General features: G+C 40.0%; 3 protein-coding genes across 3 annotated transcripts in view; all 3 read left to right on the forward strand.

Moving 5' to 3' along the window:
- Nucleotides 1–2671, forward strand: part of ppp1r37 (protein phosphatase 1, regulatory subunit 37) — a 47921-nt gene extending 45250 nt beyond the window's left edge. The window contains exons 12-13 of the mRNA XM_032590631.1: nt 35–115; nt 922–2671. Of these exons, the coding sequence (XP_032446522.1) occupies nt 35–111 (77 nt within the window). The 3' untranslated portion in view covers nt 112–115; nt 922–2671. The remainder of the gene's footprint in view (nt 1–34; nt 116–921) is intronic.
- Nucleotides 2672–7778: 5107 nt separating this feature from the next.
- LOC116708332 (zinc homeostasis factor 1) lies at nt 7779–14473 on the forward strand. Its single transcript, XM_032546230.1, has 6 exons — nt 7779–7906; nt 8648–9301; nt 11360–11605; nt 11698–11957; nt 12724–12911; nt 13966–14473. The coding sequence occupies exons 2-6, from the start codon at nt 8656–8658 to the stop codon at nt 14279–14281; spliced, it is 1656 nt and encodes a 551-aa protein (XP_032402121.1). The 5' UTR covers nt 7779–7906; nt 8648–8655; the 3' UTR covers nt 14282–14473.
- Nucleotides 14474–17184: 2711 nt separating this feature from the next.
- mrpl28 (mitochondrial ribosomal protein L28) lies at nt 17185–20161 on the forward strand. The gene is made up of 6 exons (XM_032546231.1): nt 17185–17328; nt 17794–18107; nt 18179–18331; nt 18422–18556; nt 18669–18755; nt 19796–20161. Exons 2-6 carry the CDS (start codon nt 17823–17825, stop codon nt 19889–19891), a joined length of 756 nt encoding a protein of 251 aa, XP_032402122.1. The 5' UTR covers nt 17185–17328; nt 17794–17822; the 3' UTR covers nt 19892–20161.
- The last annotated feature ends 461 nt before the right edge of the window (nt 20162–20622 follow it).

The raw sequence follows: 20622 nt of genomic DNA on the forward strand, positions 1-20622 counted from the left end.
TTGTTGTAAACATCTGTTCTGCATCGCCTTGCAGTTAGTTCCAGCTGTGCACTGGAGCTAGAGGAGCTGCTGCTGGAGGCCAGCATGGACAACGGGAGAGACGCAGCGTAAACTGGTGAATATCTGCATCTTATGAACACGCTGGCCAAATGTCTTCTTCACACTTCCAAGTGTTGATGAATCTACTGCTGACCATATTCATGTCATACAAATATAAATATTTTTAAAGGGAGAAGCTAAAAGATAAATGAGCTTAGAGAGAGAAATAGAAAAGTTTCAGACTTTCTAAGCATTGTTGAGTACGAATGTCTTATCGTTATCCAGCTACATTTTTTATCATAATAGGAATTTTGATTTATCGTTGTCATGATAAATTCCGGTTCATGATGTTTGAAAAACAAACCAAAGCTGTCCATAATGTTGGAAATGTTAGTTTTACTATTTTATCCACTATTTGTTCAATGAAAGCTTCAGTAAATTTGAAAATATGATTAAATGAACTTACTGTGTGCAGTTTAGTGATATAAATCACACTTCTTGACTGACTTCTGTCCTAAAGAAGTGTATAATAAATGGATTTGTTTTTCAAAAGCAGTATTTGTGTTTGTGCTGTTATGGTTGCTCTGTCATGCAGGCACAGCCATACAGTTACCTAAAATAGAAGAAATAAATAGTTCTTATCATTATCACAGTCCTACCACTAAATGCAGTACTACAAATTGAAGTCCATATTCCCCAAAGTGAATTATATTTCTGTTGGTGTTGGACAATAAAGTATTTATGCTCAATGAATCCATTCCCATTAATTTCGCGTAACAACCACAAACATCAGTTTACACCAAAACGTGGAACTGGTTTAGTTGAGTCATGCTCTCTGCTGCTTTCAGGACTGATTTGCCTCTGCTTCTGGGTTCCCTGCAGGGACTGCGAGGACAGGTGGAAGCAACACTAAGACGATTCGTCAAGCTCTGCAACACGACCGGCTGCCCCACAATATTTTTGTCGTTTCTTCACGTTATCCAACAACAAACAACGCTTCCTGTAAAGGACGGATGACGCAGTGTTGAGGTCAAAAGCTCCTAACATGAAAATACAAAGAGGACAGTATCACCCGGAGCTCAACGTGCGACACATAGGAAGTCTTCTACATCCATAGCTACATCACCCACATGAAAGTTGGGGGAGGTGTAGGGATCCCCCCGCTGTTTTCACTACATTTTCCCGTTCTGTGACATTTCCGTGAACCTCGAAGAGTCGCAGACTGATCAGGGACGGAGGAGCGGACGGTAAAACACTAACCAAAGACCTTTCTGACAGCCCTTACTCGCTTCTCCGTAGATTGTCGTCGGGCAAATCGATTCAGTTTTTCATGACTCAAGACGTAAGGGTGACGACGAGAAACACAGTGGCCCCCTGCTGAGCAGACCTGCTGGCTTTAAAACACTCGAGGTTGGGAGTAAGTTGCTGTTAAAGGCTTTTGTATCCAAGAAACCTGAGGATGTTTATCCATCTGTGTAAATGTAAACATTGCGTGTGTCTCCTGGTCTTCTCTCTCTCTTTCTCTCTTGCTCCCCACCAGAAATAAAACTCTAAGGGACCTCTGCCAAAGTGACTTTTTTTTTCCTGTGTTTTCTCATCTTCTGCTCTGTTTGGCCCCTCAGGAATCCGCGTTCTCTTACTTGCTGTCCAGACCCGACACGGAGAACATTAAAACACACGTTTTGCACGATTGAAACCTCCGTTTTATGTTTGGCAGAAGGAATATAATCCCAAATTACAGAATTGCACAAATCATAACTCAGAACTTATGTCAATTTAAAGAGTAGTCAGATTAGATATGTTTTTTTTTTTTGTTTTGTTTTTATTCCCCTGAGTTTATTTAGCTCCAAACTCCTCGCACCTTCTTCTGTTTCCCTTAGTTTTTCACTTTTTACTCAACTCTCACCCATTCAGCTGCTTTGAGAAATGACTTATTTTTGTATTTTTGGACATCTTTTTGGTTTAAAATGTTTCCATCTCCATCTGCTGGTGTTATCCAAGGGGTTGCTTTTGAAGCCGATGCCCTTTTTGATGTACATTTCATATGCAAACTAGAGAAAATATTTAGATTAAAGGACGTTTTTTTGGGACGGGATAATCTATTATAGGAGTAAATGGTGGGTTTAGTTGAATGGTTGACTACTGGGGTGCAGAAAGCTGTAAACATGTCGAGGCTCTTGTTCTGCAGCAGCCCTGCAAAGCGGATCATTGGCCACAAGGGGGCGTTGATGGCTGTTTTTTTCTTTCATTCGGACTTGAAGAAGAATTATGAGCTCAACAGCTAAATATTTTTAGATCAAGACAAAAGACTTAAACATTAAAACATCCATTTAATGTTTCTGTGAAGAGGTCCAGTTCTCTCTTCACGTTTTGCTTTTGGTTCCCCTGCAGCAGAAACAGGAAGGTTGTGTTTTCTTTTCTCCTCCGTGGAAACAGCAATCCATCCCACAGCGATTCTCCACCTAAATGGTAGTTTTCCCCGCACCCTGCCACCCACACTGTTTGTAATGCTTTAATTTTTAGAAATTTTTAATAATAATTTGTTAACTTAATTGAAATGTGCTGGTAATCGCGAAGATATGTATGGCGAAATTTGTTTCTCTCCAATAAATGCATGTAATGATTAATGAAACGACTCCGTGGTGAATTGGTCAGTTTGAGGTTTTGGGATTTGTCCCATGAAAAAGCGAAATGTAAACGGGTTACAGCAGGAAGTAATGGAACTGGGAAGTTCTGCGAGTCGGTTCTGTTTTTGTAGTTCATCCTTGGTCTCTCTACCTAAAGGTGCCGTCGTCAACTATTCTATTTGCGAGTGTGACCAGGATGGGAATCTCCAGCCGTCATGCTGGAAGAAGACAGGTTCTCTGTCCCAGAGATGAGCGTGTTTTGATACCAAATGTGCGCATCAACCCAAAAAAAGACCTTGTTTGTTGTTGTTTGGAGCTGATGGGTTTCTTTATCCACATTGAGAGGAAAAATACTAAAAAAACTAAAAAAACATCTTGGAAAAGACAGATTACAGTTTGCAGTTGCGCTCTGGGACAAATACTTGAGGTGGTCTGATGAAACTAATATCCAAGGGTTCGGCAATCGCTACCAGTGTTGTATTTGAAAAAGTGAGAAGCTTGGATCCTACAAAACGCCATGCCAAATTTTAAGTAAGTTTTTCTTCAGGAGGGATTGGTACACTTTACAAGAACGATTGCATGATGAAGGACGGTCATTATGAGGAGATAAAACATTTTAAGGTGGCCTTGAAGTTGAAATGGGCCTTCCGGACGATGACTCGACACGTGGATCTCGGTGTCACCGCAAATTTATGGGCAAAGCTAAAAATGATCTGTGAGTTTATCTACAAACCTGATTCCGTTACAGCGGTTCTGTAAAGGGGCATCGGTCAAAATCCCAGCAAACATCCATCATGTTAATCTCCTGTTCCACCTCAAAGGTGCATTATTGGATTAAGATCTGGTGACTGGAAACCATTGAAGGACTTTTTGTGCAGTGGCGCCTCATCTTGTTGAAAGTAGCCATCAGAGGACTGGTATTCTGTAGGTATGTAGTGATCAATAATAGTTCAGTTCACAACAAATGTTGTCTAAAGCCTCTTTATTAAAGAGATCCTATACAAAGATACAATATGTGGTCAGCTCAAAACAGTCCTATAGACAAACACAAATGTGTTTCTCGCTATAAGGCACTGCAGAAAGTTCAGTTTACCACACCAGCTGATAAAACATTTCTCCCTTAGGAGCTTTATTGAATCACTGACTCTTCAGCAGTCCATCCTCCTCAACACACCTGGAGCTAAATGGCAATGGCATTTTTACTGGATTATCATAAAAAGCAATAAGACAGCTCCAGCTTCTCCAGAATGCTGCTGCAAGAGTCCTAACTAAAACAAAAAGAGATCAGCATATTAGTCCAGTTCTAAAATCTCTTCACTGGCTGCCTGTTCCTCAAAGAATAGAATTTAAAATCTCCTTAATGGTTTACAAAGCACTTCATAATAGAAACCCAGACTACATTTCTGATCTTCAGCCATATATACCACTCAGACCTTTAAGATCATCAGAATCAAACCTTCTAACTATTCTGAGAGTCAGAACTAAACATGGTGAAGCAGCTTTTAGTTTTAATGCTCCAACACTCTGGAATAAGCTTCCTGCTCTCTGTAAGACTGCCCCTACCTTGAGTTTATTTTAAACAAGGTTAAAACCTTCCTATTTGACGTTGCCTATTCTTAAATTTTTTTAAATTCTATTCATTCACTATATTCAATATTTTAATGTTTATTTTGTTTATTTTTAATTTGCTTGATTTTTAAATGTTGTTTTCAATTTTCTTGTACAAGCACTTTGAATTGTCTTTGGCTGAAAGGTGCTATATAAATAAAGTTGCCTTGCCTAGCTAAAGTCCTGACTCCCAATTAGTTCTTTCTTCAGCAATTGCTCATTTTCCAGTGTGATCCGGGATCATCTCATCGGTTCCATGAGAGGAAAGCAAGTTGAAAATATCCCTCGGACTGAACATCACATGGATGTGCCTCTTAGTGCCCACCGAACAGATTCACAAAAAATGAATCTTTAGCCCTCGAGAGAATCCATTCGGCCCCTCATCACGAGGGAAACGCGGAGGCATTGGATTCCTCCGGGAATGCCAGAGTACACTAATCCATACAATCCAGTTCTGATCCGATAGAGGGAGGGTTGTGAGAAAAATGAAAAGATTCACAATATCATTAGAGAAAGCTTACATTAGAGTTGACTGATGTATTGCCAAGAAGCTGGTTTATTTTAGTGTTTAGTGAGTTGTTTTTTTTTCTTAAAGAAACTGCTGCTGACTTTGGTCTTATTTCAGGACTGATTAGTTCAATGAATGAATTGACAAATGTCTCTTTAGCTGCTGAAAATAAGAAGAAAACATAAAAATGAAGTAGTTTTGGTGTTTTTCAAAAACTGTTAAATGGTTACATGTCGCTAACTGAATAGCTATGTAATGTCTACATCTAAAACGAAAACACAAATAGCATGATCTGATTATTTGGAAAAAGCGGAAAGGTGGTAAAGTGGAAAACAAAGGTCAATTGTTTTTTTTCTGGCGTTTATTCTTTTTAATCAGTTGTTTGTCTTGTGTTGTTTTTTTGTGACTCTGTGGTTTCAAAACTATGATTGAGGTCAAATATTTCCTCATGTTCAGCTGCTGTTTCCAGTCATACGACCAGAGAAATTCCTAAAACTTCTCCTCAGTCCACACTGATGAGAAACTGTGAGCCAGAGGAGGAATAAATGAAAAGTTCATAAGTTTTATGCCAGATGTTTAATCTCTTCCATGTAAATTGATGGGACACACTGCTGCATTCCCCATTATATGCCGAAATTTTCACGTAAAAAAATGGAGATTTCACTAGTAAAAACCCGATGGCATTTTTTTAGACACATTTTTTCTGAGGATGTAACATAACCCCAGGTCAAATAGCCCTGGGTGGAGAGCCATATCACTCATTTGAAAAACTGCCACTACCGTCTCTAATGTCTAACTGTTGAGTGAAAATTCAGCTGTGAACTGCGAAAGTTTACTTTTCTATCTACCTCCCGATACTGTGACCAAAACATAAAACTTTTTAGACCGTTCTTGTGGCCTTTGGCACAACAAATCCAGTAAAAGAACATTGTTTAGAACATTTAAACAAAAAGCTTTGATTTCGAGCTGCCCCCATTTTAATTTCTTGGTTTATCAAATTAGCAACTGGAGCTAGCATCAGCATAGAAAAAGGCCCCAGTTGAAGCTCCGTCCTTCAACAGCAAACACTTCCAGTTCTTCAAAGACCCAGTTTTGGTTGAATTATCACAAATATTGATTATCGTGCGACATGCATGTTGCTGTTTATTTAATACAAAAAAATAGGCTAATGTTATACATGCTAGGCTGAATATGAAGTTATGCTAGCATGTATATGGCTTTATGAACAGGACTTTAAGTTGATTCTTCTTTAGATTTTAAGGGCAGCTTGCATACATTATTGTTGCACTACTGCCATCTGTTGGATCCTAATACTTATTCCTCAAATTCTCCTAATGAGCTCGGTATTTTTCAAGAAACGAAATAGCCTACCTTCTATTTTCCTTCATTACTATTTAACTGAGCAACCATATTCTCAAATTTAAATTCCCTATTAAAACCTATTTCCGTTTTCAGTTATCTTCTTTGACTCACATATTTCCTACGGCTAATAAAAAAAATGTCCCATTATTTCTACAGTATCGCACCAATCACATAAGCCAGTAAGATGTTTCCCCCACCTTTAAAAGAGTGCCATCAACTTAAAGTGACCACTTTAAAAGTTGATGATTCTAATATAAATTGAAATCGGAGCAGTGATAGGATTTCAACACCTAGACGGTGACCAAAGCAGAACAAATATCAGCAAAAACATTGTTTTTAAAGGTCTAACCTCAACTGTGCTTCCTGAGACGACAAGATTTAGCCAAGCTGTTGTGTCTGTAGTTTTGATTACGGTGACGATCAAATGCTTTCTTGCCTGGGCTTTCTTTGGGGTTGGCCTTGCCTCTGGAATGTGCTGGCATGCTGGTGGGATAGTAGGGATTTATCTGTAGTGTCAGCCCGTATCTGTCCTGTTGATCCACAACCAAGTGGACTGAAACAAACGGTACCAACGACCGATCGAGGTAGGAACGGGTTTGTCATCTTCAGAAATACTGAGAGAGCTACAGAAGTGAAGTGTAAATTTGCACAATTATGTTTTAATTATAAAACTATTTCTCTACTGAATGGTTTTAATCAGTCACACCGAATTCTCCCAATCAGATTTAGGCCCATACTTTGACTAGGCTACTATTGGTCTACTTCATGTTGTCAAACATGAAGTTTCTTTTTAAATGATTTCCTGTTTGGTAGTTGTCAAACCTGGAGGAAACTTGTAAACCTGTAAAACGTAACACCTGTTCAGTTTTACAAAGGTATTTGGAAATATATTTCCATAGAAATATATTTAATTACAGCTAATTCATGTTTTAACAAGAAATAAATTAAACAATCATTTTTAAAACTTTTGTGTTTTCTCAAGTCATCTTTAATTTGTCTTAATCTTTGTTTGATTGTCTGAAAGATTTACGTGCAATCATAAAGTAAAACCAGAAGAAATCTGTTAAGGGAAAAATACTGTTTTTGATCTGTTTAAAATGTTGTTTTTTCTGTATTTCAATGAAGTTTTGCCCCATGGGAATATTGTTGTTGTTGTTTCTTATAATCTAATTATACGTTGAATCTATTTTGTTGTGAAATGTGTTTTAATGGTGACACCATAAGAGTCTCATATTCTCTTAAATATTGTTACTATTTCCCTGCTAAGCTTTGCTTCCTTTTTTTTCAAGTTGTGAGTGGATAACAGGTCAATTAAATGTTGGAAAAAGGCCACAATTTATTTATTTATTTATTTTTTTAAGTTTTCTATTTTTTTATTTTATTTATTTTATTTTATTTTTTTCAAGTGGTTGGATCTTTCTCCAACGATGCGGTTCTTGATGTCATCTGGTTCTAGTTTCTAACCTTGACAGCTCAGTGGGGATTTTGAGTGCAAACAGTTTTGTATGAAGTGTGGGTATGACTGTGACTGTGTGTGTTGGTGGGACTGCATTGTGTCCCTCCAAAATGCCGAGGAGGGGAATGCAAACACGGACGACTGAGAGAGCGACAGCGCCCACCCTCCTCTCCTGCTCACATGACTGCGATTAGAGCCGAGGAGGAAGAGGAGGAAGAGGAGGACGGTGCACCGAAGAGGGAGCAACATCCATACACAGATCCTATCCAGGAGTAAAGCTCGTCTTCCCTCGTCTGCTTCTTTGGGGTAAATACATTTTAAATTTGTTGCTTTGTGTATGTTTCATGGAGAGAGAAAAAGCTCTGCATAGAACTCTGGTTAGTTAGTTAGTTAGTTAGTTAGTTAGTTAGTTAGTTAGTTAGTTAGTTAGTTAGTTAGTTAGTTAGTTAGTTAGTTAGTTAGTTAGTTAGTTAGTTAGTTACCTAAAATCAGGAGTATAATTTTTTTAATTCCCTCTTTTGAAAGAATATTGGGTTTTTTTGTTAAATACTCAAAATGTTTTATTTTTTTTCCATAAATGCTTCGTCCTGTGGGAGACTGATCTCAACGTTCTTCCCTTCGACTTTGAAACAACGTGCATCTACTGCTATAAATGCATATCAATATGATTAGCTAAATAATCCATGTGAATCATACCATCACGAAGGGAGTGCATGAATAAAATAGCCATTCAAATTATTTTCATTCAAATACCCCAAATGAAACTGTTAAGAATTTCCAAAAGCATTTGCGTTTTCGTCAGGATGATTTGCAGGGTTAGCTTTCTGCCAGGCATACAATTGATTGTTTTTGTAAAAGTAAAATGATCAAACATATGTGTATATTACAAAGCCATTTATAATTTTCCTTCCAACTCGCAAACATGAACTTACGTTCTGTTGGTCCGTCCCAGCAAAACACACAGCAGGACGAAATGAGGCACAGTGTTGTATGGATGTGCTCTTTTAAACTTTACGCCATTTTTAATTTTTTTTATGTTTCTCCCAGTATCAGGTATGAGGCTGCGACAGTGGTGCATTATGGGGGTGACCGTGTTGCTGCTGCTGTGTGAGATCGCCGTCAGTCAGCTGTGTAAGTCTCTCATCACCATGGTGGACGGCTTCCATACACTTTTCATCCTTTTCCACATGGCTCTCCACCAGACTGAGGGCTTCGTCAAACCTCGCACCCGCTCCTCGGATTCCTCCCCATTTTCTCCGCTTGCCTCCTCCTCTTCCTCGGGAGCTCTTCCTCCTCCTTCACATTCAGGTCCACCTGCTGAACTTCCACCCAGAGCTCAGTCCGCCGGAGAACAGCCCCACCGAGACCCGGCTGCACCGATTGACTCTCAAAAACATTTTTCCCCAGCAGCTCCGAGCTGCGGTCTGTCGTTCCCCGACAGCAGGAAGCGGGCTGTGGGTGTTTTCATTTCCTACCTCCTCCTGGTCTCTCTGTGCGTCGCCTACTTCTTGGAAATCATGGGTTTCATGGTGAAGCCCCACCCGGTTCACCACCCCCTGCTGCCAGTGGTGGTTGGAGCTGGGAGTCTGCTCCATAAGATGCTGCTGTTTGTCCTGGACTGGGATGAGCTGCTGGATAAGAAGGCAGGAAGCTGCAGGAGGCGGGTGGAGACTGAACCTCACCTTGAAATGAACTACAAAGGTGACGGCAGCACAGACACCTTGAAGCCTCTCCAACAATGAAACAAAACGAATCCACTAACTTACAGTTTGTTTGGTTTTTTTTCATCACACAGAACATATTAAGAATCCCAGTTCTTCTGCATGGAATTTATAAAAATGAATCGTTTTATTTAGCATCACAGACAAACGTGTGGAATGCGTGTTATACATATTATTGATTCCTCTGAATCAATATTTTTTGCATACTTTCCTGCGATCATTGCAACATCGAGTTTTTCCAAACACGTCAATTTTCTTGTCTTGTCACAGAATCTAAAGTGGATCTAAGAAGAACAAAATCTTGTCTAAATCATCAAGTGGCTGTAAACTTAGGGCTGTTGTTGTTTTGCTGAACCTCCATCACAGTGTGAAATGTTCTGCAGCCTCTAAGCAGGTTTTACTTGCAGGATTGTCTTGCTTCTTTCCATCCGCCCCAAAATAACACCACAGTTAAATACTGGCATTATTATGTTCCACCATTGTCCTGCTGCATTCGTGATGAAGTTTTGTGTTAGGTTTCAACCACAAATAGGTCAAAACCTTTAAAGGGGCAGCGTTACGTATTTTACAGGCACACTGTGCCAATTTATAGCACAGTCAAGTAACTGTTACCTCAGATTGCTGTAAAAATGCTCAATGTATCAAACATGACAAAAAAACATTTGATTTTGCAATTTAACACCATGAAATTGGGCCTCTAACTCTTTAAGAAGCTCCTACTCTTTCCGACACTCTGCCTTCGACATGTCACCACAACGTTTCTCTATTCAGCGTTTAACAACGTTTTTACCAGCGTTGCACTGAGAAGTAGCTCGTATAATTAGCTCAGCAGATGTGCGGAGTGGGTGAGTCGTAGGAGGGAGCTGCTCCTTGAGCCAGGAGCTTGGCTGGGAGCTGCAGCTCCGAGGAGGAGCTTTGTCCTCGAAGGTGGCTCTAGGCTCCACCCAGGCGTTTTGCTCAGCTGAAAGGTTGCCATAGGGCAGTGTTTCTCAATTCCGGTCCTCAGGCCCCCCTGCCCTGCATGTTTTAGGTGTTTCCCTTCTGCCACACACCTGGATTGAATCTTTGAGTGATTAACAGGATTCTGCAGAACTTGGTGGCTGCAGAAGACGTCATGCAATCATTTGAATCAGCTGTTCTGGTATAGAGGTACATCTAAAACATGCAGAGCAGGGGGGCCTGAGGACTGGAATTGAGAAGCACTGCAATAGGGGATTAAACATGCATGAAAAAATCGAAGCAACACTCCGGGTATGTTTTTTGATGAGTGAATAACATTATAACATGAAGTAATGCTCAAAAAAGTTGATTTTACATAATACTGCCCCTTTGATTTTGCCATTATCTAATCTAGAGCACCTTCTTCCTCATGTTTGCTCTGTCCCCTACCTGGCTGGTGGCAAACTGCAAACCAGATTTCTACTAACCTTCATTCAACATCAACTTTGTTTCTGCAACTCTTTCATAAAGGCCGGAAAAGTTAACAGATTATCCCACATGAGGTTTGTCTCTGCAGCTCCTCCAGAGTTACCACGGGCCTCTTGGCTGCTTCTCTGACTGATGCCCTTGTTGCCCATCTGATGGTAGGTGTGTAGTTTCGCCACACTCCGTTTTCAGATGAAGAGCTGAACAGTTCCCTATATGTTATTCAAAGCTTTCCCTATTATAAACTTCTACACATGCAGGCTGACTATATTTAGGTGGTTTCTTAAGTTTGTTGCTTGCACTGCTTTTAATTAACTAATAATTTCACTTCCTGGGCTTGTCTCTTAAAATCCCAATTTGAATACACTTTATCTTGTGGCTGTAATTGAACAAAGTGTGAAAAACACTGAAACATTATAAATGCTTCTGCCAGAAATGATGAACCTCGGAGTAGCAGTTTAAAAAAAAAAGAACAAACAATTACGAGGCAAACATAAAAGAAACTTTATTATTTGATTTAAAAATCTCCGCTAAGAGAACGATGTGTATGTTCAGCTGGAACACAGATAACACACCAGGCCTTGTTTTCCATTCCTCTGCTCCACTCCCACAGTCTGCGCTGCAGAGGAGTCCCAAGGCCAAGGCGAAGAGGAGCTCTCTGTGCCGTCCAAAGTTCAAACTGCAGCACACCGCTGCCTCCACAGCGAGGTGCTTGTCCTCTGTAATCCAGGAACTCCCAACCTGCCTCACCACGACTGCAGAACGGAGCTTCAGCTGCAGGAAGCCACTGACGGAGAGAACAGTGCTGCACATTTAAAGAAAGAGAGTCTGAACTACCACCTGTGCATGGGGCATCCTGGTAACAGAGTTCAGATAATTGAAGTTTTCATCAAAAATCCTCAGGGATGTTGTTTGGTTTTTTTTAGCTGTTTCTGTTTCCTCCAATCACAGACAGCCAGAATACACACAAACCCTCTTCAGCGGACAAGCCATCACCAGGATGGAGCTGCCGCTGGGCCCTCTGCCTCCTGTCCTTCGTCTTCATCATCCACGGACTCTTCACATCCCTCCTGGCTCTGATCAACAGCCTGGTGATGCTGGTCGTTCCACAGCTCCTGCACGGCTCTGGAGCCTGCAGCATCCTGGTTTATCTGGACCCGGGCCTCTCCATGCTGGCTGTCATCACGCTGATTGCAACGTCTGTGCCGCAGGTCACTCTGTCAGCTTTTATTTCCTTAAAGAGACGTTGTAGGTCGTGATGGCACTGGGCAGGGAGGATCTCCTGTAGCAGTCTGTATTGCAACAAATTTGAAGAAGCCACTGACTGAAGACACCCTGTTTTTCTATAGCCGCGTTTCCATTACAAAGGAACACAAATCCTTGTCTAAAAAAACACAATTTTGCAATTGCGGTGTTTCCATTAAATACGAAATAAATAAAAATCACCCATTAATGAGCTTGTTCACAAGATAGCGACTAATGTAAACAGTTACATGAGATACCTTCATAATCCAGCTGTAGCTCCAACACTCATCATCTAGCAATTAGCCATCAGAGGAAACGTCTGCGTCTTATTCAGGCGTTATTCCCGAATTGTTTGGACAGAACTAGGAACAGACCCAGACAACATTTTCATATATTGGCCAATATGGGTTGGAAATGAGCTGAAAAATGGGCCCCATGTTGTCTGCAGGTTCCATAATGGCCCCATTTTATAAACCCATATAGGTCTTATGTTGGAAAACTCTGGTCACCATATGGGCCCCAACTGGGTAAAGTACACAAGAATCCATCCAGGCCCCATCTTCTTATGGTTACCCAGTAACACACCACTGAGTAAGCTTAAGGTGCCCAGAATATTTATCATTTTTATTTGTTTTACTGTTTTTTTTATTCATATTTCAGGGTGCCAACCAATGAGGCCTGCTCTAAATTACGTAGCTTTGGTTTTTGTGTTTCTGCATTGCGTCGCTGCAGGTGTACAGGTACGGCATGCTGCTTCTTCAGGCCTCTCCTCCACACATGCGTGTGTCTGATGTCGGCCGGAGGCTTGCCGGCGTTCCCGGGGTGCAGGCTGTGCACGAGCTCCACGTCTGGCAGCTAACTGAGTCGCTCACAGTGGCGTCTGTCCACGTTCACTGCCACACTGGGTTCCCGTCGAACAGGTGAAGTCAAATTCTGCCGTGATGCTTGATTCTGCAGCCATGTGTTTGAAGCAATTTGAACAGGCTGAAATTTATTTATTGATTAAATGTTGTGGAGTTGGGCTTTAAAAAGTTTGAAGGCTGGTTCAAGACCGTGAAGATCTTACCTTAGTTATGGTTTTGATTCATTTAACTAGGATGGGAACAGAGAAGCAGTGGAAAATATAAGTTAGAATCACAAAAATAACATTTTCAGAGACGTTTTTAGGTTGCTTGGTTAACAGTTTACTTTTATTTTATAAAAAAATTACACTTAAGCAAGTTTGCTCTGGATTTAAATTTTCTGAATATGTCTCACAGACAGCATTGGTGCAAACAGTGGCTGCGTCTGCATGACGAAAATTAATATTTCACTGATTGTTTTTTCTGTCCAGTATGTTCTTATATCAGAGTACCAACCCTGAAGCAAAACAGGAAATCATGAAAAGGGTTTCTGTTTGCTGTTATTGTCTCTATGTATGAACTTAGAGGAAAGTTGTGTTTTTATTTTCTTTTTTTGAACAACAGTCTTTTAAAAACGCCCTCATCTCAAGATGCCCCATTCACCAACAGAATCATGAGTTAACCTGCAGTCGTCAGGCAACAAACTAATTGCACTTATTTAACTTCTCTATGTCAGGTTATGTTTGGGATTTAATCCCTACTTTGGCTAATTCAGCGTCGCTCTTTGCCTCCAGTCTGTATCACATTTTAAAGGAATAGTTCGGTTTTTCCAGTGAGATTCTCATATTTTTTACCTGCAGTTAGTAACCAGAGGTCAAAGTTTATTGCAGGTCAAAGAGGACAAAATGCGAAGGTGGACCTTAACTGTGTTAAAACAATCTGTAAATCATCTGAGTGGATTTCCACCTTCATCGTGTTGGCACGCCAGTGATTATTTATGTGGGGAAGAGAGGCCGTGCCCCACCATTAAAACAACAACAAAATAATTTATATAACCTATGATTCATAAGAATTCAACATAAATGTATTTATTGCTGCCTTATGTATATCTAATGTCTTTTTATTTGTCCAGTTATGCTGATCTGATGGCAGGAGTCGCCAAAGTGCTGCAGAACGAGGGTGTGAGCTGCAGCACTATTCAGCCAGAGTTCACTTCCTCCTCTTCCTCGATCAGAGGAGATGAAGCCGCCACCTTGGTCCACAGAGAGGACCACTGCTCTCGTCCTCTCCCACGCTGCAGCCTGGCCTGTGGGAGAGCCTGTGCTGCCAGTATGTGCTGCTCCCTCCTGGAAGAGACGGAGGAGCAGACCCGGAGCTTTCAGAGACCAGGAACTGGAGAGAGCCAGGAGGATCCTCAGACTCTGGTCATCGAGAACACATTCCTCTGACTCTCTGTTTTTACCTGATAAGAAGGTAAAGGCGGAAAAACGTGTTTTTCTCTGTTAGTTTTATTATATAAACAGGTGTTATTCCAAAGATTTTCCACCCATTTTTGTTTCTTTAATTGATTATGGAAAAGCTGTACTTTTTCAATTTCATATGGGCGATGTTAAATAAATTACAGTATTATGTAAAATCTACTTTTTGGATGTTACATTATGTTATAATGTTATTCCCTCATCAAAAACATACTTGGAGTGCTACTTTGATTGTTTCATGCATGTTTGAGAAATCCTTTCAGCTGTGCTAAACGCCTGGGTGGACTTTGAGACACAGCCCCTCCTCGGAGCTGCAGCTTCACGAAACAACCCTCTCCTGTGGGTCCCTCACTGAGTTCCTTCAGACTAGCCAACAGCAATTAGCAAACACCTGGTGGAACTGTGCATCAGCTGAGCTCATTACACAAGCTGCTTCTCAGTGCAATGCTGGTAAAAACGTTGTTAAAGGGTTAATAGAGGAGAGGTGTTGAGACAACTTCCTGAAGACGGAGTTTCAAAAAGAGCAGGAGTTTTTAAAGAGACGGCGACCCAATTTTAAGGCGTTAAGTTACAAAGTAAGTTTCTTTTAAGTTACTTTCAGGGTTAGGGTGATGTCCAATCAAGCCTTTGCTTTCCAGACATGGAGCAAAATAAACAGATGGAACAAACAAGAGAAACACCAATGGATTGAGAATATTAAAATTAACATGGACTCGTTTTATAGAAAATGGTGCAGTTTTTCTGTCCTCCCAAGGCCACAGATTTCATTCCCTCTGCTTCGTTGCACTCAGGCTTCCTCAGCACCAGACACTTCCACTCTTTCTCCAGCCAGATGGTCTCCGTCTCCCACAGCATCTGTATGCTGAAGCTTTCACCAGCATGCTGTGTTTTCATCATCAGGAATGTGGGATGCAAACCAATGACCTTAGGTCATCTCTGATCCCGCAGAAAAGAGTTTCGCGAGAGTGGGAAATTTGACCATAGGTTGAAAATTCCCCAAATTGGTTGATTTGATGGTATGGCTAGGACATTAATTATTTACTTCAGTTTAAAATCCAACTACAGATTATTTTCTGGAATCTTTTAAAATCAAGATACATTTTCTGAAACTAATAGACGGGAGAGAAAAAATCCAAAGCCATGGATGATGAAGGGTGGGGCTGCTGTGCGTGACTGCAGACCAGACTCTGATCCTTTACAATGTTTGAGCATAACAACTGATTTAACTTGTTCAAAATAAAGTTATCAAACAGACAAAAATATAAAGCTATGTGGAAATTCTTGTACTTTAAAGAATAACGTAAAAAATTAGTAAAGACAAATAATATAAGAAAATAGAAAATGCTAGCAGAAGAAACAAATATTTCCAAACTATTTTTCACAACTTACAGTAGGTATTGTATAATAGTGCTGTCATTCCAATAACAATATCATATTATGCAAGATAATAACATACAATATTTAGGTTGTGGCACTTTTTAATGGATGGATTTTAATGGATAGTTTTACTATATAAGAGTAATTACAATGTCAGTTAGGTTTTTATGGGCCAAATTTCATTGTTTCTTCATTAAAAGCATAAATAAATATACCAAACATGGGTTTCCCTGTTGATCCTTGCTAAAGATTTTACACAGTAATCGTTGACAAAGCATAACTACGACGATACTGTTTCACTTGGATTCACTGAAAATCTACGACCTTTCACCTGTGAAGACAGAGTTCCGTCTCCACCCTCACAATATAAACCAACCAATCAAATCGCGTCTGCTTTGCATAACACAGAGCAGAGCTGAAAACATTACTGTTTTCGGGTTTATTAAGAGACAATTCTGATCTCAGATAAGTAAGATGTAGTTGTGGTAGGTGTGAACTGTTTTCTAAAAGGTTTACATGAAAAATGAATGAACATCAAGATAACACCGTGAGTGAAAGTGATATGTAATCTGAGTCGTAATAAAAGCGCTGTTCGGACAGGTTGAAAGTGCCCGGATGAGCCTCGGTGGTCCGGGGTGCGGGCTTCAAACCCGTAGCTGCTTAGCGGCAGAGTGGTTCAATTCCACCTTTCGGGCGGCCATTAAGGTGCAAAAGTTATGAAAACCAGTTTATTGTCGAGAAACTTTCATTTCCGTTATGATGTTGTCTGTATTTCAAAATAAAAGGCGAATCGTCGTTTCTTATAAATGCTGATGCAATGATGTTTTCGTTGTGAAATATAACTTTTAGGGATTTTGTTTTTACATTTTGGATTCACTTGTGTTTTTTGTTCACTAGTTCAAACCTCTTCAGCTGTTCATCTTTAAATTCATCTTTTAATGAATCTCTTAAGATTAAAGGTGAAGAATTCTTTTTTTTCCGTGTACTATAATTTTCACAATTTGTACATATGAGGAAAACTTTAAGAGCCACTCACTTAGAGACACCATTTAAAATCAAAAACAACCCATAAAGCCATTTAATTTTCAGATGACACTAGTCCAGAGATCCCAGACTGTGTGAGATTATTAATTACAAAATGGCTGCTCTAAGGTTTAGACACTCTAAAGAGGGAGAGAAAAAATAGTTTTCTGACTGTGTCCAAACATGAAAAAGTCCAAATTTGTCAACAATTCAGACTTTTTGAGGCAGTGAAGTATTTTAACCTGGATACCTCAGCATATGCACTAAATTGCAGAGACCTCAGATTTTTATTTTATTTTATTTTATTTTATTTTATTTTATTTTATTTTATTTTATTTTATTTTATTTTATTTTATTTTATTTTATTTTATTTTATTTTATTTTATTTTATTTTATTTTATTATCGGAAGAGAACAAGAGCCGCAGTGACATTGATTTGACAGGAGGTGGCAGCACTGTAATTGCACTCTTCTCACTTCTCCGGAGAAGAAGAACAAGAGGAAAAGTCAACCAGTGTAGGGGTTGCTGCACGATGTCCTTGTTGGCTTGAATTTGGGAATAAAGCAAATTAAAAACGGACCTATCTTTAGTGGAGCTGTCTGTTTTCTAAGTTCCCGGTAAGAACCTTGAAATTATTCCAGTTAGAGATTTCGTAAAGCTTTTTTTTTGTTGCGGAATAACCCGTATAGCTGACTTAATCTGTATTAGCTTCCTGCTAACCAGCATTATTATGAAATGTCTATGTCTATTACAGTCTTTGTTCAAATATGTTCTCTCATAATGACACTCAGAGTAAAGTCATATTGAATACTGCTTTTTATTTTCAGACCTGTATGGATTAGTTTGGGGAAAATGTTCCATTGTCAAATTGATTCTCGTTTAATCAACACTTTTTCATGAATATTAGGTAATTATTAACTTAAAACAATCCCCTGTATTGTGCTGAAAAGTTACTTGTTAGTTTTATCTTATTTCAAGTGTACCAAGATATTTGTACTAGTAAGATTTCGTGTTTTTGCCGTGCTGTTTTGCCACTAAATATAGATGTTAAGGTTGTGAATTTTCTTCCTCCTCTGTTTCAGATTTATTTGTCAAAGTAAACGCGTGCATCATGCCTCTTCATAAATACCCCCCCAAATTGTGGGAGGCTATGAAACTGAAGCAGGGCATCTACGCCCGTCTCCCCAAACACTATCTGAAGTCCCTTGAACCGAAAGAGCCCACACCGGTTCACTGGAGGCCCCTGGGAGTCCAGCACAGAATAAGCCCCAAGACCGGGGTGAAGGAGCGGGTGCAGGACGTCCCCATCCCCATCTACTACCCCCCAGAGTCCCAAGATGGCCTGTGGGGCGGAGAGGGCTGGATAACCGGCTTCAGATATGCCAACAATGACAAAGTAAGTCTGCAGTCGGACTCTCGGGTTGCACTATCTTATCCAAAGTTCACTGTAACCCCTCTGTCGCTCAGATGTCCAACCGCCTGAAGAAGGTTTGGAAGCCACAGGTGCTCAGGAGAGAACTGTACAGCGAGATCCTGGATCACAAGTTCACCATCAACGTGACGCCTCGCACTCTGAACCTCATCGACGCTGTCTTCGGCTTTGACTTTTATATCCTGAAAGTAAGCGTAGTGCGGGGGCGGGCTGTACCATGAATTTATTTTTTCCATATTAATACGTCTTCCTGACTTTTAATGGTCGCCGCTTTTCAGACACCGAAGGAGGACTTGAACTCTAGACTGGGGATGAACCTGAAGAGGGCGATGCTGCTCCGCCTGGCTCGCAGAGACACGGAGCTTTACCCCAACGACCTGGTCAAGAGGGAGACCGTTTACAACAAATACAAGGTACCTAACCACGAATTAACACAACTTTTGAGAATTAATTTTGCTTTAATCTCCTGGAGAGAAATGAAAAAAATGTCTGTTTTATCTTTTCTTCGTCTTTTTTTCTGAGCAGCAGTTTGAGATCTCAGAGGAAGAGGCGGAGTGGGTGGGTCTGACCCTGGATGAGGCCGTGGAGAAACAGAGGCAGCTGGAGCACAAGGTAACCAGTCTTCCTGTCTTTCTGTTACAGTAAGGACATTTTATTAAATGTTTGTTCAACTCTAAAGGTTTGAGATAGACGGGCTGCAAAAGGAAAGAATTTTTTTTTTTTTTAAACTCATAAGAAGTTATTTGTATTCTTGGGTTTTGCCTCTGACTTTTAATTTAAAACAGTTTTTTTTTTTTTCAAGAGTCTGCTTTGAACAAAAAAAATGCTAATAAAGCAACTAAGCTCACAGTGTCCACGTGTTTTACATCATAGTCATCATGGCACTGACTTTTATCCACATTCATACAGTTAGTTGCTACCTGGAAAATACTGTCAGATTATTAATAAATACAGATTAAAAGCAAAACTCCATAAAGGATCCTATTTTAAATAATCCAAAGAAGGTTGTTTTGGGGGAGTTTGTTATAAAATACAGGCTGAAAGAAAAGTAAAGATGCATGTATGTTGCCCATCCAGTCCAATGATTTGTTGAAATGAATACCATGTGTGGAAAACTCTGCAGCTTTAAAGAATAACACTGTTTATGTATTCTGATTGTGCCCCTCCTGCCTCACTCACCATGATATTCGCTAAACTGCAGCATCTGTTTTTCTGCTACATAAACCTTTGATGTAGATTCTCGTGATTGAAAGGCTTAAAATCATCTGAATTAGGAGGATTGTCATGACGTAGGAAAACGGGGCGGGGATGTAGGCTAATCCGGCAGATATTCGCTTTTAGTTGATATCGATGTTTGCAGCTGGAAAAAAGCAGAACCAATCCATTAAAAAAATACATTTTATTGTTTAATTGAAGCTATTTTGGGGGAGGGGCGTTGTAAATGCTCGAAATCTGGTTAATTCCCTCTTTGTCTGCGTTTTAAAAAGGTCACCACACAGTTTTGTTACAGAAATATTTGAATATATGAAGTGGTGTAGTTAGACCTGTTATCCATCTCTTTTTAACTCCACACATTCATGTACTCCGGCTCAATAAAATGTAAACGTCTGCAGGTTGTTGACTTTGTTTTGTTCTGCCTCTCGTCGTTTCAGGAGCCGGAGCCTCAGTTTAAGGTCTTGGTGGAGAAGCTTGTGCAGGAGCTTGAGATCAAGAAACTTTTAGAGCCGCATGTCACAGAGAGGAAGTGAATCATCTGAACTGGACAGAGACTGAACCCTGAAGCAGGCCGAGCCATCAGAACGCTAAAGACGGCGATGGGCGTCGCGACTCTTCGGCAGAGGAATGGCAAACGATGAAGCCCCGAGGGAATAATGTCTATTTATTTCAGTCATGTTTCAAAAGACTGGCATAAAATACTTCAGGGATCGCGGAAAGAAACGCTGTAAATACTCCCAACCAGCTGAGGCGTATGACCACAGATGCATATCTTATTAAATAAAGTCACTTTTTTATTAGAACCTGTTTAAGCTTCTTCTAATTTCCCATAAGTAATCACTAGATTACTAGATTACGCTACATTTCACTAGATGTCCTGACGGATTCAAGAGCCTAACAACCTGAAGAAATGAGACGATGGCTAGGTTACCTTCATCCAGAAGAGTTAATTAATGTTTCTCATTGTTTGTAAAGATTATAGAGAGCTGAGATGAGATCTTTGAATAGACCCAACAGACATGTGTTGACATTTAGGAAACCAGAATCTGTTAAGCTCTTAGATCTAAAAAAACAACCCATTCCAATACTTCATTTTTTTGTTCACAACAAAACAAAATCAGATGTTTTATATGTGAGTTATTCACCAAACTTCACATTGTATAGAAATTTAAATGTTTTCAGTGTTGTAGTGAAAGATTATGAAATTAAATCCAACACCATGCCGTATTATGATCCAGAAATAAAATCTGAGCGGTATTGCAAA

This window comes from Xiphophorus hellerii, chromosome 18, assembly GCF_003331165.1.
Source record: "Xiphophorus hellerii strain 12219 chromosome 18, Xiphophorus_hellerii-4.1, whole genome shotgun sequence".
In the NCBI taxonomy this organism is placed as follows: Eukaryota; Metazoa; Chordata; class Actinopteri; order Cyprinodontiformes; family Poeciliidae; genus Xiphophorus; species Xiphophorus hellerii.

Excerpts from the sequence above, each read along its gene's own strand:
- LOC116708332 (XM_032546230.1), top strand. The coding sequence starts at position 8,656 with ATGAGGCTGCGACAGTGGTGCATTATGGGGGTGACCGTGTTGCTGCTG. Across the intron at positions 11,958-12,723 it reads TTGCAACGTCTGTGCCGCAG|GTGTACAGGTACGGCATGCT; the intron begins GTCACTCTGTCA and ends GCGTCGCTGCAG. Across the intron at positions 12,912-13,965 it reads ACTGGGTTCCCGTCGAACAG|TTATGCTGATCTGATGGCAG; the intron begins GTGAAGTCAAAT and ends TTATTTGTCCAG.
- mrpl28 (XM_032546231.1), top strand. The coding sequence starts at position 17,823 with ATGCCTCTTCATAAATACCCCCCCAAATTGTGGGAGGCTATGAAACTG. Across the intron at positions 18,108-18,178 it reads GATATGCCAACAATGACAAA|ATGTCCAACCGCCTGAAGAA; the intron begins GTAAGTCTGCAG and ends TCTGTCGCTCAG. Across the intron at positions 18,332-18,421 it reads TTGACTTTTATATCCTGAAA|ACACCGAAGGAGGACTTGAA; the intron begins GTAAGCGTAGTG and ends GCCGCTTTTCAG.